The following is an 18,864-nucleotide window of genomic DNA, read 5'->3' as shown; positions in this document are numbered from 1 at the left end:
AGCAGCAGGTGCCTTTGACTTTTGAGCCATCTCACAGATCCTGGAGCAGATATTAGCAGAAAATTGGAAGGCAAGGGACAGGGAGTAGTGGGGCAGGACATGGGGTGGGAGGGCATGAATAAAAAACGAAGTATAATGACCTATGTAAGAAAATGTCATAATGAAACCTATTACATTGTCTGTTAACTTCAAAATTCCAATTAAGAGAACAAAAGAAAATCATGATTATGGGTCTTGGACCCTGAAAGACAGAAACTAGTTACAAACTCTTGGATTACCTCAGCTTTCTACCAGTATATACTTTATGGATTGTACCACAGAGAGGGTAGTCCTTCAAAAAATTCAGTGGAAGACTTAGACCAGCAGTCCAAGGATCAATGGAACAAAGTTAGCTCTTTGAAAAGATGAGCAAGATTGATAAACTCTTACCAAACTAGCCCAGAATGGAGAGAGGAGACCTCAATTAATAAAACTGGGCACTTGTTTCAACAGATGCACAGATAGAGAGGTACTAGTAGGATGTTTTGAAAAATTTTGTTCCAACAGATTGGAAAATCTACAGGAAATGGATAAATTACTAGACATATGGCTTGTGAAAATTAAGCCATCAGGATAAATTCAATCTAAACAGATTTACAAAGAGCAGTGATATTGAAGTACTAATAGTCTGCCAACAAAGATAAGCCACAGAATTGGATCGTCTTATTGCTGAATTCTGTTAGACCTTGTGGTGACTAATATTGTCAACTTAAAAGAATCTGAACTCCTAAAAGATAAGCCTCTGAGTATAGTTGTAAGGTATTGTCTAGATTAGGTTAAGTGGGGTGGGAAGACCCACTATAACTATAAGGGGGAGCTAGAGTTCATTTCTCTCTGCTTCCTGACAGCAGATGTGTTGTGACTAACTTCCTCAAGCTCCTCTGCCATGACTTCCCCACCATGATGGACTATATTTACCCTACACTGTGAATGAACACAAACCCTTAAGTTACTTTAGTCAGTGTGTTTTATCATAGCCACAGGAAAAGTAATGTGGGCCTGTGTCTTAGTTACAGTTCTGTTGCCGTGAAGAGACACCATGACCAAGGCAACTCTTACTAAAGAAAACATTTAATTGAGGGCTTTCTTACAGCTTTAATGGATTAGTTTGTGATCATCAGGTGGCAAGCAGATAGACATGGTGCTAAGCAGTGTCTGAGAGCTTTACATCCTGGTCTGAAGACAGCAGACAGAAAGAAATAGAAACACTAGGCTGATGTGAGCTTTTGAAGCCTTGAAACCCATTCTTAGTGACACACTTCCTCCAACAAAAGCCACACTTTCCAGTCCTCCCCACACAGTTCCTTGGTAATTAAGCATTCAAATATATGAACCTGTGGGGGCCATTCTCACTCAATCAACCACAACTTGTAAAGAACTGACACAAATGCTTTTTAAATTATCTTCTAAAAACAGAAAAGGAAGGAAGAATACTGAACTCATTTTTATACATAATAAAATATATATCCTTTATTATGTATAATTATGTAAATTACATATATAATGATGTAAATGACATATATATGTTACACCCATGGAGAACTTTATGATAAATAAGCAACAACTGAAGGCATTTTCTTTAAAACCATAAAGAAGACAAGGGCGACCACTTTGATGTGTGTGTGTCCCAATGAGATTTAGTAGAGTTGCTTACAGAAGCTTGTAAGAGAAGCTTACAGAAAGAAAGACATAAAATTATTCTTAATTGCTGATATGATTTTATGCTCAAAGGACTGTTAAGAACTCCACCAGAAAGGTTTTTTAGCTGATAAAATAGAATATAAAAACAACATACAAAAGTCTGTAACTTTTCTGTATATCAATAATGTACATGTTGAAAAAAGTGAGGAATACAATTCATTCATTATAGCTTTTAAACAAACCAACAAATGGAATAAATTTAATTGAAGAAATAAAAATCATCTACACTAGAGAAATAAACTGAAGAAAATAAGATAAAGGGCAAACTCATGGATCAGAGAAATGTATGTTATTAACATGACAATATTTTCTTAAAGCCCTGTACAGATTATGTGTATTTCCTGTCAGAATTATAATTGACATTTTTTCCAAGTAAATGACATAAGGAAATTTGCTATTCTGTAAGTTAATTACAAAATAAAGTAAAATTTGGGCTGTGAAGGTGATTTAGTAAAGAAAATGCCTAAGAGAATTAGAGCCAGAGTTTGGACTCCCAGTATGTATGTAAAAGGTAAACACAGAAGTACAAATATATAATCTTGTGCTGGTGGGAGCAGACAAAGGTGGCAGGTAGCTGGGGCTCTCTGGCCAGCACATATGCACATACACATATATATACACACATACCTGCACACTGTCATATAAATATGGATATATACCACCACACACACACACACAAAAAAAAACCCTAAAATTTAAGAAAACATTGCAGATATGTCACACTCCTCTTATAGAACTTTACAACTTCATTTTTTCTTAGAGAAACTGAATCAAATAATTAATGTGTATGTTAAAATCAATAGTCATAACATTCATGTAGAATCAAAAATAACCTCAAGTAGACCAAGTAATCTTGAACAAAAAGAACATGTTAAAGTTTTCAGAATTTCTGATTCAGAACATACATAAAAACCCTAGTAACAAAAGCTATGGGGGGGGCGCTGACGCAAAAGTAGACATGTAGAAAAAGTAGACTGGGGTCACAGAAATAAGTCACATAGCTAACCATCCAATGTGCAGAAAAGCACCAAAATCAAGTTGGAGAAATGAACAGTCTTTTAATCCAGTGATAGCAGGAAAATTGGACTTCTGCATATTGTTAACAGGGAGGTCAGCTGAGGAAGTCAGACCTCTTCTGTCTAGGTTCTTGGTGTAACAGTTAAAAAAATTATAGATGGACAGAAGACCAGCAAGCATTAGTTTTACATGGTTGAGGATGTAATTGAGAAAACACAAGCATGTGTTCATTCCAGGGAACAGGGCAAGAACTTTGCCAGTAAGGACTGTATTGGGGTTAATTGAGATGAGGGGGAAGTATTAGTGAGATCATTGCCATTTTTTATGGTAAGCCATATAACAGACTACAGTCATGCTTTAGGTACATGGAGATTACTGATTTGACACTGGCATATGTATAGTGGGATCAGTTTTCTCCTACTAGTCAAATTCTTATTAATGGAATGTCTTAAACTAGTCATCTGATGGGACTTTAGAGCACTGCACATTCTTAGGGGCTTTGCAGTTGGCTGTGATTTTCAAGGTCCTGAAGAGCATCTTGGAAGGCTGGTGCCCCTTCCTTCCTGTTTGGATGAGAGAAACAAGCAGTTTGTCTCATTGTATGTAACATAAAGAAGAGGTAATGGGAGTTGGTCATGGTCCCTAAAGCCTGACTTCCTGCTTAGGAAGTCATATGTAGAAGAATGAAATTAGATCCACATCTCATCTTATACAAAAATCATCTCAAACTGGATCAAAGACCTTAAAATAAAAATTAAATATTTGAAACTACTAGAAGTACACGTAAGGGGAATGCTTGAAGCTATAGGGATAGGCAGTAGTGTTTTGAATAGGGCTCCCAATGGCCCAGGAAATAGAATGATATAAAGAATACCAAACTTAGACACCCAATAAACAGTTTCATTCAACAAATGGCATATGAACTGAACACTTTTTGATAGAAGTAAAAATGGCCATCAAATACATGAAAATATGTTTTGACATCTCTGTCTTTCAGAAAAATGCAAATTACTACTACATTATGCATCTTGTCCCAGTCAGAGGGCTGTATCAGTAATTTAAAAAAAAATTGAAAAAGGAACCCTTAATGCACTGTTAGAAGGAATGTAATTTGGTCTAGACACCATAGAAAGCACTGTGGAGGTTCCTCAAACAAGCAAAACCTAAAAACAAAACTAGAATGTCCTTCAACTCTCCAGCTCCTGAAGGAGTCAGTCAGCATAAAATGCATACCCATATGCCTGATTAAGTAACAGAACTTATAGGATGAATCTATCTATCTATCTATCTATCTATCTATCTATCTATCTATCTATCTATCTATCTATCTATCTATCTATCTATCTCTATCTATCTATCATCTATCTATCTATCTATCTATCTATCTATCTATCTATCTATCTATCTATCTATCTATCTATCTATCTTATCTATCTGTATGTATATGTATACATACACATATACATACATACACACATCTTATTTAGGGTTTTTATTGCTGTGAAGAGACAGCATGACCACAGCAACTTTTATAAAGGAAAAAAATTAATTGCGGTTGTTTGCAGTTTTCAGAGGTTCAGTCCAGTGTCATGATGGGACATGGAGATGTGCAGGTAGACATGATGCTGAAGAGTTAACTGAGAGTTCTACATCTTGTGCAGGCAACAGGAAATGGTCTAACACACTGGGCAGTATCTTGAACAAAAGATACCTCAAAGCCCACTCCCACAGTGGCACACTTTTTCCAACAAGGCCACACCTCCTAATAGTACCATTCCCTTTGGGGGCCATTTTCTTTGAAACTATCTCAATATATCTAAAGGAGACTTATTAGAATGATTTACAGGTTGTGGTCCAGCTAATCCAACAATGGCTGTCTATGTACAGAAGGTTCAAGAATCCAGGAATTGTTCAGTCTTCAAGGCTGGATGTCTTAGCTAGTCTTTAGTGTATGCTAGAATCCTGAAGAAGTAGACGGTCATGCCCATGAAGGAATGGACTTGCTAGCAAGGTGAGAGCAAACATACAAAGAGCAATAGCTTTCTTCTTCCATGTCATTATATAGGCTTCCAGCAAAGTACATGGACCAAGATTAGAGGTAGGCCTTCCCACCCCAAAGGTCTGTATTAAAGGTGTGTCTTCCCACCTCAAAGATTCTGATTAAAAATGGATCCCACTTCAAATTATGCAAAAATCCCTCAGAGATGTGCCACTCCATTTTTGGATTTTAGTTAATTCCAGATGTAGTCAAGTTGACAATGAAGAATAACCATTACAATACCCATTGTTTACTGGAGCACAATTTATAAGAGCCAGGTAATAAAATCAACTTAGGAGCCCATCAAAAGACAAAAGAAAGAGAGTGTGTGTATACACATATACATACTCCTATATACATACAGTAGATATTATATTATTACTATATTATTATATAATATAATTTATTGTATATATTATATATAGATATATTATATTATAATATAAATACATATTATGCAGCCATAAAGAAGACTCAAGTCATGTTTATAGGAAAATAGATGGAACTATGATAGTAAGCTAAATAAGATAGACTGTCTTAGTCATTCTCCTGTTGCTGAAAAGAGACACCATGACCAAGGCAACTCTAATAAAGAGAAAAGAGTTTAATTGGGACTTGCTTTTGTTTTAGAGGCTTAGCCCATTATCATCACGGCAGAGTGCATGGTGGCACACAGATAGGCATGGTGTTGGAGAAGTAGTTGTGAGTTCTACATGGTGATCCTCAGGCAGCAGGAAAGAAAAGAGACACTGGGTCTGGCTCAGTGACACACTTCCTCCAACAAGGCCATGTCTGTTCCAACAAGGCCACACTTCCTAGTCCTTCTTTCAGTTTTCACTCCCTGGTGACTAAGCATTCAAATATTAGAGCCTCGGGGGCAGGGGCATTATTATTCAAACTACCACATTTCCCTCCTCTACCCCATAGGCTTCTAGCCATATCATAATGCAAAATGCATTTAATCCAACTTCAAAAGTCCCCATAGTCTTTTAATTTCAACACTGTTTAAAAGTCCAAAGTCCAAATTCTCTCCTGAGACTCCAGGCTATCTCTTAACTCTGTAAAATCAAAATAAAAAAGCAGATCATATACTTCCAACATACAATGGCACAGAATATACATATCCATTCCAAAAGGAAAGAAAGGGAGCATAGTGAGGAAATGCTGAACCAAAGCAAGACCAAAAACCATCAGGGCAAACTCCAGATTCTGTATCCATGTCTGCTGTCAGTGTGCTCTTCAGATCTCCAACTCCTTCCAGTTTTGTTGACTGCAACACACTTCTTTTGGGCTGGTTCCACGCCATGTTAGCAGCTATCATTGGCAGATATCCTATAACTTTCGCATCTCCCGCATCTTGGATAATAACTTCAATATAGTTAGTCTAGGGCTTCACCTTCACAGCTTCACACATTGGCTACTCTGGACTTCATGCAAGGACATACATCCCTGACACACACCTGGCCTCAGTGGCTTTCCTTGGCCACAGAGGGAGATTCTATAACCTCTTTCTTGTATTTTCCTTGATAAATCTAGAACCACTTGGTCCAAATTGCCAAGTTCTGCTACTTGATAGGGCTAGAACTTGGCCCCATAGTTCAATTACATTTTCACCAGCTTTCTTTTTTTGATGGCTTCCTTCACTGCATAAGCTTTCCTCTAATTTCTTTTTATAAGCTAAGCTTGGTGGGATCTTTCCCTGATCACTCCCTTTATCCCATTTAGTGTCAGGCTTTTCTTTAAACTTTTTATCTCCTTGAACACTGGACTTAGCTCCATTACACTTCTTTGTGCTCCTTTTCTCAAACTGTACATTTTGTATTTCTCTTTGTTCAGCTCTGTCCTTTTTATTATAAATAAGCATAAGAATAATTACTAATAACCACATGACAGAATCAATATGAGGCTATCCTGAAGTCTACTGTGTCAGTGCTATTAATCCATTAATCCAACTCTTCAATCTAGCTTCAGACAGATTTTTAGGGCAAGGGCAAAAAGCAACCACGTTATTTGCCAAAATATCACAAGAATGTTGTGTAGGCTACTTGTAATACTCTTGCCCTTTGAAACTTCTTGAGCTTGCTCCCCACAGTTTAAATCACTTTAAGTATTGCTGTCTAGTCTCCTAATAGTGTGACCCACTAAGTCCCACCCAAAAGCATTTAATTGCTTTTCTAGCCCAAAGTTCATATTCCACCAACAAACAGCATGATTAGGCCTGTTACAGCAATGCCCTACTTCCTGGTGTTGTTTTATCTTCGGCACAGTGGCTTGTGCCTTAATTTACTGCTATTTCAGCCAGCAGTTGTGATTAAGTAGCCTGCTTCTCTGGCAGCTGCTTGGCCACTGAAGCCACAGCCTGACTGGAATTCTTTGGGGATCAACTTCAGGTCATCAGTCTTAGCCTCAATCTTCCTTACCCAGTGAACTATTTTGCTGTCCCTATATACCTATTAATATTTGCATTCAATTTTTTGTGTTTGTGTGTTCAAGTATGTGTGAGTGAAGCCCCAAAGACTTAATTGCTCTCTACCTTTACTAGGTGTGGTTTTTTGTTTGTTTGTTTGTTTGTTTTTTGGTTTTTCGAGACAGGGTTTCTCTGTGTAGCTTTGCGCCTTTCCTGGAACTCACTCTGTAGCCCAGGCTGGCCTCGAACTCACAAAGATCCGCCTGCCTCTGCCTCCTGAGTGCTGGGATTAAAGGTGTGCGCCACCACCGCCCGGCTAACTAGGTGTGGTTTCTTATTGAACCTGGGTTTTTGCCAATTTTTTCTATAACTTTTGTTTTATTTGTCTCTAGATATTTTTGATGCCATTGTAAATAATTTTTTTAATATGGTAGATTTAGTTTTATCCCCCTTTTATTAAAAATAAAAATGCTAAACTGAAAGCTATGATATGTATGCAGAGGACCTGGTACAGACCCATTTTGGCACTCTGCTTGCTGCTTCTGTGTGAGTTCATATGACCTTAACTCAGTTTAGAAGGCCTTGTTCTCTTAGTGTCCTTCATCCACTCTGGCTCTTACAGTCTTTTCACATGGTTCCCTGAGCTGAAGGGTGGGATTTGATGAAGACATCTCATTTAGAGCTGTGTGTTCCAAGGTGCCCCTCCCCGCAGTGTCTGGATGTAGGTCTCTGTATTTGTTCCCATTTGATATAGGAGGAAGGTTCTCTGATGATGGCTGAATAAGGCACTGATCTATGAGTATAACATAATATTATTAGGATCACTTTATCATTCCTTTTTTTTTTTTAATTTAGGTATGAGCTACATCTTGTGGAGTGGTCTATAGGTCAGATTGGACACTGGTTGGTTATTCCTATAAGCTTTGTACCATCATTACCCTAGCATATTTTGTAGGCAGAACAGATCAAAGGTTTTGTGGCTGGGTTGGTGTTTACATTTCTTTTTTGGTAGCCTGTAGAATACCTTCCTGTACCAAAGACTCTAGAACATAGAGGTCTATGTAGGAACCAGCTCTACTTTTCCATGTTCAGTGAGTTGTGTGGGTGTTGTCTTCAGCAATGAGGCCTCATTGTCAGTTTGTATAAAAAGCTTTAAATCAACAAAATATTTTAAGTACCATATTATAGGTCTTTGAAGTATTTGAAGACCATCTATCTAAAATTTATCTAACCTAAAAAACATACCTAGCACATCTACAAATTTGATTGTTATAAATGACTAATTACTTCCCAATGTTTCTTGATCATCCTATACAGTTTATAATTATAGCTTTCAAAAACAAGAATTTTACCTTACATTTTAAATAAAGCAAAGAAATTGTTCTTGCCTTTGACTGCTGGCAACGTGCTGTGTAGATTGGACATGCAGGACACACAGGAAAGTGACTGTTGAACTTTGCCAATACAAGGCAGGACAGTCTTTCAAAATTCCTGCTTCACAGAAGAGTCTGTCAGATATTCTGCCAGACACAGAGAAAAGTGACTGATGAACTTTGCTAATACAAGACAGTACAGTCCTTCAAATTTCCTGCTTCACTAAGAAGTCTGCCTGATACTCTAGGCCTGTTGGCTAAAGATTGATGCCTCAAGGAACTTTGGGTGACTGTCCAGGCAGTCAGATGTCTCTATCATTTCTAGAGTTTTGGAAGTTGTTTGCAATGCACTTTTTATTTACCCAAATAATATTATTCTTCTGGGGTCTTTGACAGAGTTGAAGACTAGATAATTATAGTTGCAGTCTTCCTTGTTATGATAGAGAATAAATTAGGTATAAAACTTTAGATTCGTTAAGATAAGATAGATAATGGAATATTTTAATTTACTAGACAAAAATGAACGGGAATTCATTACACTGTGAATGTAATCTTACTTGATAATTGTTCTTATTGTATACAGTCTTATTACGTTAAAGTTAAAATTTTTCTTTTTTTTTTTAAATTTAGACAGAAAGGGAAAAATGTTGGGGAGTATTATTTTAAGGTGTGCTACTTTTGTTTCTGTTGCATTTGTTTAACTCTGTGAAGCTGTGATACCTAGCCTGTCTAAAACACCTGATGGTCTAATAAAGAACTGAACGGCCAGTAGTAAGACAGGAGATAGGTGGGGCTGGCAGGCAGAAAGAATATATAGGAGAAATCTGAGAAAGAAAAGAAGTAGCCAGAGGAGGAGGATTCCAGGGGCCAGCTACCCAGCTACACAGCCGGTCATGGAGTAAAGAATAAGATTTATAGAAATAAGAGAACGGGAAAAGCCCAGAGGAAAAAGGTAGACAGGATTAATTTAAAGTTAAGGAAAGCTAACAAGCAACAAGCCAAGCAAAGGCCAGGCATTTATAAGTAATAATAAGCCTCTGTGTGTGATTTATTTGGGACTTGGGTGGTGGGCCCCCCAAAAGAGCCAAAAAGCCAACAACAATTGGATGACCAGTTAGGGATCATGCCTGGGGAAGACTATTTTTCATGCTCTCAACATTCTTTAGTTGCCTGTTTTGAGGTGTAGTTCCATGAAATTTCTCCCTTCCATGTTCTTGTTCAAGTCATGTTTAGGCAGCCGTATTGGTGAAGTATCGTGCTTGAAATTTCCCTGTCATTTCTCTGAGATTTGAAAGCAAATTTCCTGGTCCTCTGGCTCTAACAGTCTTTTCTCCCCTCTTGCTTGATGTTAAAGGGAAAACAGTTATAAACCTATTTCAGGGACTTAAAGTTCTTGTCATATAGGTCCTTCACTTGCTTGGTTAGTGTTACCCCAAGGTCTTTTATATCATTTGTGGCTATTGTAAAGGGTGATGTATCTCTGATTTCCTTCTCAGCCTGTTTGTCAATTGTATATAGGAGGGCTACTGATTTTTTTGAGTTGATCGTGTATCCTGCTATGTTGCTGAAGGTGTTTATAAGCTGTATCAGTTCCTTGGTTGAATCTTTGGGGTCACTCAAGTATACTATCATGTCATCTGCAAATAGGGAAAGCTTGATTTCTTCCTTTCCAATTTGTATCCCCTTAATCTCCTTATGTTGTCTCATTGCTCTGGCTAGAACTTCAAGTACTATATTGAATAAGTATGGGGAGAGCGGACAGCCTTGCTCAGTTGAGAGACAGCCCGAACTGACCTACTCTGGTGATAAGATGGCCAAACACCCTAATTTTTGTGCTAGAAACCCCATCCAATGACTAAGGGAACTGGATGCAGAGATCTACAGCTAGGCCCCAGGTGGAGTTCCAGGAGTCCAATTGGTGAGAAAGAGGAGGGTTTATATGAGCGAGAATTGTTGAGACCAAGGTTGGATAAAGCACAGGGACAAATAGCCAAACGAATGGAAACACATGAACTATGAACCAATGGCTGAGGGGCCCCCAACAGGATCAGGCCCTCTGAGTAGGTGAGACAGTTGATTGGCTTGATCTGTTTGGGAGGCATCCAGGCAGTGGGACCGGGTCCTGTGCTCAGTGCATGAGTTGGCTGTTTGAAACCTGGGACTTATGCAGGGTCGCTTGGCTCAGCCTGGGAGGAGGGGACTGGACCTCCCTGGACTGAATCTACCAGGTTGATCTCAATCCTGGGGGAGTCTTTGCCCTGGAGGAGATGGGAATGCGGGGTGGACTGGGGAGAAGGGGAGAGGAGTGGGAGGGGGGAGAACAAGGGAATCCGTGGCTGATATGTATAATTAAATTATATTGTAAAATAAAATAATAAAAAAATAGCAAAAAAAAAAAACCCAAAACAACCCTATTTCATTGGTGAAATTTCAAAGGAGATAACAGAGTCAGAAACCCAACCAGCATGTAAAAATGCCACATGATACTCAGTATCCCTAGGAATGAACATTGATTTGACATTCAGAATCAGTTGGAATGTTTGCTGTAGTAAGAGGTTTTTTAAAATTATTAGTTCAGTAGCCAAAAAAAAAAAAAAAAAAAAAAAAAAAAAATCTGATAAAATTAAGTAACATTCATGATAGGAAAAAATGCCTGACAAGCTAGAAATACAAAGAAATTTCTTTGAACCAGTTTAGCTTTGCCTATACATACGTTTGTCCAGGGATGACCAATAGGGAATGGATGGTGTATTTTGGAGCCTATCCCTGGAGGTGTCAGATTCTCATTCTCTCAGCAAACATTGACCACCTATAGCCATTCATGTCACCTATATTTGTCATTATGCTGAGTTTGTTTATGTGACCATATTGTTAAAAGCTCATGGGTCAGCTTCCTTGTCATGTATAGAAGACACTATATCTGACGTAGGTCTTGGTCTTCAAGCTCTTAAAATCTTTCTGACTCCCCTTCCACAGTTTTCCCTGAGCCATAGATGTTGATGTTGAACTGGAGTTCTGATCTATCAGTTGGATTTGGGCATCCCACAGTCAGTTATTATCTGTATTTTGACCAATTGTGGATCTCTGTAATAGTCTGTATCTGGTTGCAAAAAGAAGCTTCTTTAGTGAGGGGTAAGAGATGCTATGGTTATTTGTGGGTATAAAGACAAATGTTTAGAATACAGTTAGAAATTATATTGGCCTAGGAAACTTATCAGTAGAAAGTTTTCCTCCCATCTGTGACCCTCCATCAATGGGAAGTTGGCACAATTTACAGTACCAAGCATGAATCACTTCGTGTTAAATTGGCTTAAGTCCAATTAATAGCTATTGGTTGCCCTAAGATATATGTGCCACTGTTGCACCATTGTGGATAACTTGCTGAAACAGTCAGTGTTGTGATTTGTAGAACTGCTGACTGTTCTCTCCCTTGGTAGTTTGCATACCACCTTCTGATACTATAAGAGTTGATCCTTAGGGAGAAGACATTCAGATCAGTTCCAGCTTAATTCCTAGAAAATCTTGCATCCGAAGTATGTGGTGTTTTCAGCTGTAGTGCTTTACCTTCAAGTTCTGGGAGGCAACTACAAGCCTTGGGTGTCTGTCTTGTTGGACTCCTGTGATCAACAATTCAAAAGGAGGGTTCCCCTTCCTGAAACAAATGTTTTTGCTGGTCTATGGCCCTTGTGGGAGCATTATCACCCCGAGTGGCATAAATTTATTTAAATTATTTATATATTCATACACATACATATATATTTTTAAGTAAACATAAAATAATGTTTTCTTGTTTTCAGTCATCTTTAATGTTCTTGATCTGTCCTCTGTCTTAGGTGTTCTTTATCCCTCCTTCTCTGTCCAGCAGTGTTTCTCTTTCCTGCCCCTTTCCCAGATCAAGTCTTCCTCTCTATATTTTCCATTTCCCCTTTTATAGCACCTTTTTCCTATTATGCCCCTCTTTGTAGCTTTCCCCACCCCCCAGCCCCTTGCACCTGGTCCCATTTTACTTTCCTGGTTTCAGCAGTATGGTTTCTCCAGACTGTATATTCATATCTAAAATTCATATCTAAAGCTAGGGTTCAGAAATAATAGAGAACATGCTGTTTCTGGGTCTGAGTCACCTTATTTGGTATAATAAGTTCTAGCTCCATCATCGCGTTACCTGCAAAATTCATGATTGAATTTTTCTTTACAGCTGACTAGTATTCCATAGTGTATCCATACCACATTTTCATTATTCATTTGTCAGTGTAGGACATTTGGGCTGTTTCCATTTCTTTGCTATTGTGAATAGAGCAGCAATGAACATGGCTAAATAAGTATCTGTGGAGTGTGATGTCAATTCCTTTGGGCATGTGCCACAGAGTGTTACAGCTGAGTCAGATGGTAGATTTATTTTTCCTGCTTTGAGAATTCTCCACACTGATTTCCATAATGGTTACATAGTTTTGCAATTCCACCAACAGTGAATGATTGTTACCCTTTCCCCACATTCTCATCAGCATTCTTGTCTCAAATATTAGGTTATGCTTGACAGTACTTTAGCATGGATTAATAAATGCATTTGAGTATTGTAATTACTTTACAATCTTAATTTGACTCACTATACAGTCACTACATAATTAGTGAACTAGCTAGCTCACTTTAAACTGAGTGAAAATAACACTTATAATATTGGTAAACTATTTTCTGGTTGACATAGAATTTACAGTAAAGCTTTACCTAGAACTAATACATTTTTCTCTCTTTGAAAACACAGGTTTTGAGAGTATTTTAGAAGGGCTTTATGGACCACGGCTACGAAGAGACCTCAGTTTATTTGAAGGTAATTAACATTTTTTTAATTTTAAAGTTACAACCTCTTACCCTGTTTAACAAAGTTGTTCTAGCAAAACTATATAGTAAACATAAATTTATGATCACTTTTAGTTTGGCAATTTTTTTAAAATAATCCAAATATTCTCTGTTATATATTTCATTACATGATATGTATTATAATTTTTTGAAAGGCACAGTGGCTTCAAATAGAAAATGAAGTTTGTCTTCAGCTCAGTAATATAATTCATTTTTATGTGTCTATTATTTTATAAATTGCATATCCTGACCTATTCTTAAATCGAATTTAAATTAAAAAATTACACAAATGTCAAATCAAACTAATCAAAATAAAATACTTAAATTGAATTTAATAAATGTTCTGTGAAATAAATGTCTGCTAAAAGTTGTTACTTCAATTTTTATTTTAACTTTTTAAAAGTTTTCATACAAGTTTATATTGTATGTTCAGTGCATTTCCTGCCCCCATGCCACCTACCTTCAATCTTCACTCCCCTCCTTTCTCCTATAAGTTCCCTTTGTTCCCCTAGACAGTTTACTTCATACATTGCTTTATCTCTATAAATTCTAAGAACCACAAGTGAGAGAAAACATACAGTTTTGTCTTTCGGAGACTAGCTGAATATACTCGAGATGATTAACTCTGATATCTATTTTTTTTTAATTTTCCTGAAAATGATCTAATTTTGTTCTTTGTGGCTGAAAAGAATCCTACTGTGTCTACATGCCACATTTTATTTCTTCCTCTAGTATTGGACACCTAGGTTGGCTCTATGACTCAAGCTATTGTGGATAGTGCTGCAGTAACTATTGATATACAAGTATCTCTAGGATATGTTGACTTTTTTTGTTTTTTGTTTTTGGTAAATATTTTTCCTGGTAAATTATCTGAGAATGATCTGAGTCATAAGGTAGAGTGAATTTTATTTTGAGAAACAGCCATATTGACTTCCATAATGTTTGGATTAGTTTGCATTCCCACCATCAGCATCTAAGTTTTGTCCATATCCTCACCAGTATTGGTTTTTTACTTGTTTGTTTGTGTCTTAGTCAGGGTTTCTATTGCTGCGATGAAACACCATAACCAAAAAGCAAGTTGGGGAAGAAAGGGTTTATTTAACCTGTGTTTCAACATTGTTGTTCACAGGAACTCAAACAGGGCAGGATCCCAGAGGCAGGAGCTGATTCAGAGGCCATAGAGGAATGCTGCTTACTGGCTTGCTCCCCATGCTCAGCCTGCTTTCTTTTTTTAAATTATTATTAAGAAATTTTCTGTTTATTTTACATACCAACCACAAATGCCCCTTTCCTCCCTCCTCCCGCCCTTTCTACAGCCTTACCCCACAACCGATCCCTCATTCCCACCTCCTCTAAGGCAAGAACTCCCATGGGGAGTCAGCAGAGTTTGGTACATTTAGTTTAGGCAGTTCCAAGCCCCTCACCCTGAACCAAAGCTGTGTAAGGTGTCCCATCATAGGTAGTGGACTCCAAAAAGCCCACTTATGCACCAGGGATGGATCCTGATCCCACTGCCAGGGGCCCCTTAAGCAGGTCAAGCTAAATAATTGTCTCACCTATTCAGAGGCCCTAGTCCAGTCCCATGGAGGCTCCACAGCTATTGGTCCACAGTTCATGGGTTCCCACTAGATTGATTTGGTTGTCTCTGTAGGTTTCCCCATCATGATCTTGAAACAAAGCCCCCCCCACTCCCACTACCTCCACCCCTATCATCTCCCACACACCCCACCCCCACCCCCGTGCTCATATAATCCCTCCTCCCTCTCTGCAACTGGATTCCAGGGGTTTGGCTCATGCTTAGCTGTGGATCTCTACATCTGCTTCCATCAGTTACTGGATGAAGGTTCTATGATGACAATTAGGGTAGTCACCAATCTGATTACAAGAGAAGGCCAGTTCAGGCACCTTCTCAGGTATTGCTAGGAGTCTTAGCTAGGGTCATCTTTGTGGATTCCTGGGAATTTTCCCAGCACCAGGTTTCTCCCTAACCCCATAATGGCTCCCTCTATCAAGATATCTCTTTCAATGTTCTCCCTCTCCATCCCTCCCCCAACTCGGCCATCCTGATCCCTCATGTTTTCGTCCCCCTCCCCTCCCCTCTACACCCTCTTCCCAGTTTACCCAGGATATCTTAAACTATTTCCCCTTCTTAGGGCAATCCATGTGTGTCCCTCTTAGGATCCTCCTTCTTACCTAGCTTCTCTGGGGTTGTGGATTGTAGCCTGGTTATCCTTTGCTTTATATTTAATATCCACTTATGAGTGAGTACCTGTGTTAGTCTTTCTGGGTCTGGGTTACCTCACTCAGGATATTTTCTAGTTCCATCCATTTCCCTGCAAATTTCATGATGTCATTGTTTTTCACCACTGTGTAATACTCATTGTGTGGATATACCACATTTTCTTTATTCAATCTTTGGTTGAAGGGCATCTAGCTTGTTTCCAGATTCTGGCTATTACGAATAATGCTGCTATGAATGTAGTTGAACAGGTGTACTTGTGGTATGATTGAGCATCTTTTGGGTATATGTCCAAGAATGGTATTGCTGGGTCTTGAGGTAGATTGACTCTCAATTTTCTGAGAAGCTGCCATACTGATTTCCAAAGTGGCTGTACAAGTTTACACTCCCACCAGCAGTAGAGGAGTGAATGTTCCCCTGCAGCAAGTGTTCTTAACTTTGGAAACATCTTGCCATCCTATTACTTGCTAATGACTGCCATTTTGATAAGATGGAATCTCATTGTAGTTTTGACTTATATTGACTCTTGACAGTAGTTTTGACATATTTCTCTGATGGCTAATGAGATTGAGCATTTTAAAAAACTTTTTATTGGCTATTTATATTTAATCTTTTGAGAATTATCAGTTTATTTAATTAGGCCTTTTATTAATTAGGTTTGACTTATTGTTGGTTAGGTTTTTTGAGTTATTTGTAGGTTTTAAATATTAATTCTGTCAGGTGAATGGCCTACAAAGGCCTTCTCCCATTCTGCAGGCTCTCTCTTTACCCAGTTGTTTCTTTTAATTTGATGATGTCCCATTTATTGTTCTTGATTGACTGGAGTTCTGTTTCACTACTTTGGTCAAATTTATTCCAGGATCGTGAATGGACTGTCCTCCCTGATTTCTTAGCATGTTCGTTACTGGCATATATGAAAGCTATTGTTTTTTATATGCTAATTTTATATTCTTCCACTTTGTTTAAAAGTGTTTATCAGGTGTGTAAGAGTTTTCGGGTGGAGTCTTTAGAGTTCTTATATAGTCATGCAATCTGCAAATAAGGATATTTTAACTTCTTCCTTTCCTATTTGTAGCTCGTTTATCTCCTCTTATTGCTCGAAGACTTCAGACACTATTTTGAACAAAAGTGGAAAAACTGGACAACCTTATCTTATTCCTGATTTTAGTGGAAATTCTTGGAGTGTTTCCCCATTTATTATAATTTTGGCTGTAGTCTTGCCATATACAGCTTTTATTATGTTAAGTCAATTCTAGTCCCAGTCTTTGGGACTTTTTTAGTGAAAAGATGCTGGGTGTTGCTTGGATTCTAATCCTCCCTTGAGGGAGGGGTTGAAAAGGTGCAGCATCAACGACTCAGACACCAGGAGTCCCTTGAAAGCAAATAACAAACTCATTTATTCAATAACAGGGAAGGCCTTATATACCCTCCTCCCAACGCCCAGTCTATGTGATCGTCCCTCATTGCCTGGGCACAATCAGGAACTCTGACATATCGATTGTTGCTAGGTCCTCGGGCAGACTTGGCATGATCAGGAACTCTTGACAGCAACTAGGAACTCTGACAGCAACTGTTGCTAGGTCCTCAGGCAGACTCTGCACAATCAGGAACTCTGACATGACTAGGAACTCCGAGAGCTCCTGTTGCTAGGCCCTCTGGCGGATTCCAGGTTGGCTCTTAAGGAGTATGTTATATGCATGCCTTGACTACTAGTGTGAGCCAATTTCCTCGATCCTATGGGCCTGTCCTACTACAGCTAGGTTTTATGGAAAGACTTTTCTGTATCTATTGAGATGATCACGTGATTTCTGTCTTTGAGTGATGTATCACAGTTTTTTGCTTTTCTTTTTGGTGGAGCTTAGGTATATTTATTTCTGAAGAAATCATTATAAAACTGCTTCCTGGACTGTCACTGGCCCTATTAACTCAGTGTGCAGTGGTTCCAGCAGGCCATTCCATCTCACTCTATAGCCTCCTCCCTAGAAGCCCTTTCCAAAGAAGAGCAGGGAGCAAACATATACCATTTGGCTCCAGCTTTAATGCCCAAGGAAAGAACAGTACCCAAGTGATTTAGCTCTTGTCTCCTTTCTCATCCTAGTCCAGACTTGGGGTTAGACCTCCCTTTCCTAAGCCTTCATCATTTTCACTATAGATTGCATAGAACCTCTGTATGTTTGTGATTTCCCTTTCTTAGTCCAAAGACTCCTGGGTATGGGATCATGTTATACTAGAGAGTAGGAAGGCAGGCGTGGCCTTTCAAAACCAAGTTCATAGTAGCTGGGCTGAGGGGCTAGAAAACTACCTTAAGATTTATTCCATTCCTTTCAGAGTTCCCCAACTCTAAGATCATTTGCATGAAAATATGCTAAAGATTTTCAAGAGTGAGATGGGGAAGGAAGGGAACCCCAACCCTCCATCCAGGATCTGAGTCCCTCTAGCAAGGAATGATGGCTGAGGGATCCAGACTTAGGAGCAGAGGGAAATCAGGCTCTCTGAATACACATAGGAACCTGGTGTGGCCAGAGGGTGCTGCCAGGAAAAGGGAGGAGCTGGCCTAAGATCACCCAGAAAAAAAGACAAGGCTTGACACTTGTCTTTTGTCTCCTGGGCCTCTTCACAACTTGTGTAACCTCACAAGTCCTCTGACTTGTCCTTCTGATAGCACCTACTCTACACAGTCTTTCTGACACTGGCTGTTGAGGGACAACACCAAGTCTCCAGCACCCTAAGACAGGACTCCATTGCCCCAACTAAAATGGCAGTGATTTGGGACCCATTCCTTGGATTCTAAACCAGTGATTCTTCAGAAATGACATGTTCTTAGCCTCAGAATTACTCAGAAAGATCCCTGTTCCCAGATTAAGTATGGTTAGATTTTGACTAGACAAAGAAACCATGTGATAGCCAATTAGCCAAAGATAATCCCAAATCTTTGATTAGCCAAGAAATACCCTGATTGGTTGAAGGACACACTGTTATGAAGGTCCTATTTGGCCAGGAAGCAATCTAGGCAGCCTGGATTGGTCAAAAATGTCTTTGGTTGAATGGCTGTGTCCAGAGTCACTGCCTCTTGTTCCTCCAGGATTTCATAGACAAGATGGATAGATAGATCCAGAGGAGTTGGAGAAAGTGATGTCATCGAGGTGTTCCTAGGACAAGAAGACTCCCCTGGTTGCCCTTGCAGCTATACTAGATA

At 38.8% G+C, this 18,864-nt stretch overlaps 1 protein-coding gene across 28 annotated transcripts in view; it reads left to right on the top strand.

Annotated features, from left to right (window-relative positions):
* The window catches only part of Lcorl (ligand dependent nuclear receptor corepressor like), a 172,509-nt gene that overhangs the window by 42,145 nt on the left and 111,500 nt on the right, over positions 1–18,864 (top strand). For all 28 annotated transcript variants that reach the window (XR_013042883.1, XR_013042884.1, XM_016000186.3 and 25 more), the window contains one exon: positions 13,335–13,400. Coding sequence is in view for 20 of the 28 variants with exons in the window: in XM_016000186.3 (XP_015855672.1) it covers positions 13,335–13,400 (66 nt within the window). In the remaining 8 variants the exon portion in view is untranslated. The remainder of the gene's footprint in view (positions 1–13,334; positions 13,401–18,864) is intronic.

The sequence above is a fragment of the Peromyscus maniculatus genome, chromosome 10 (genome assembly GCF_049852395.1).
Source record: "Peromyscus maniculatus bairdii isolate BWxNUB_F1_BW_parent chromosome 10, HU_Pman_BW_mat_3.1, whole genome shotgun sequence".
Taxonomy (NCBI): Eukaryota; Metazoa; Chordata; class Mammalia; order Rodentia; family Cricetidae; genus Peromyscus; species Peromyscus maniculatus.
The sequence above is the reverse complement of the archived record's forward strand: the minus strand, read 5'-3'. Positions and strand labels throughout refer to the sequence as shown.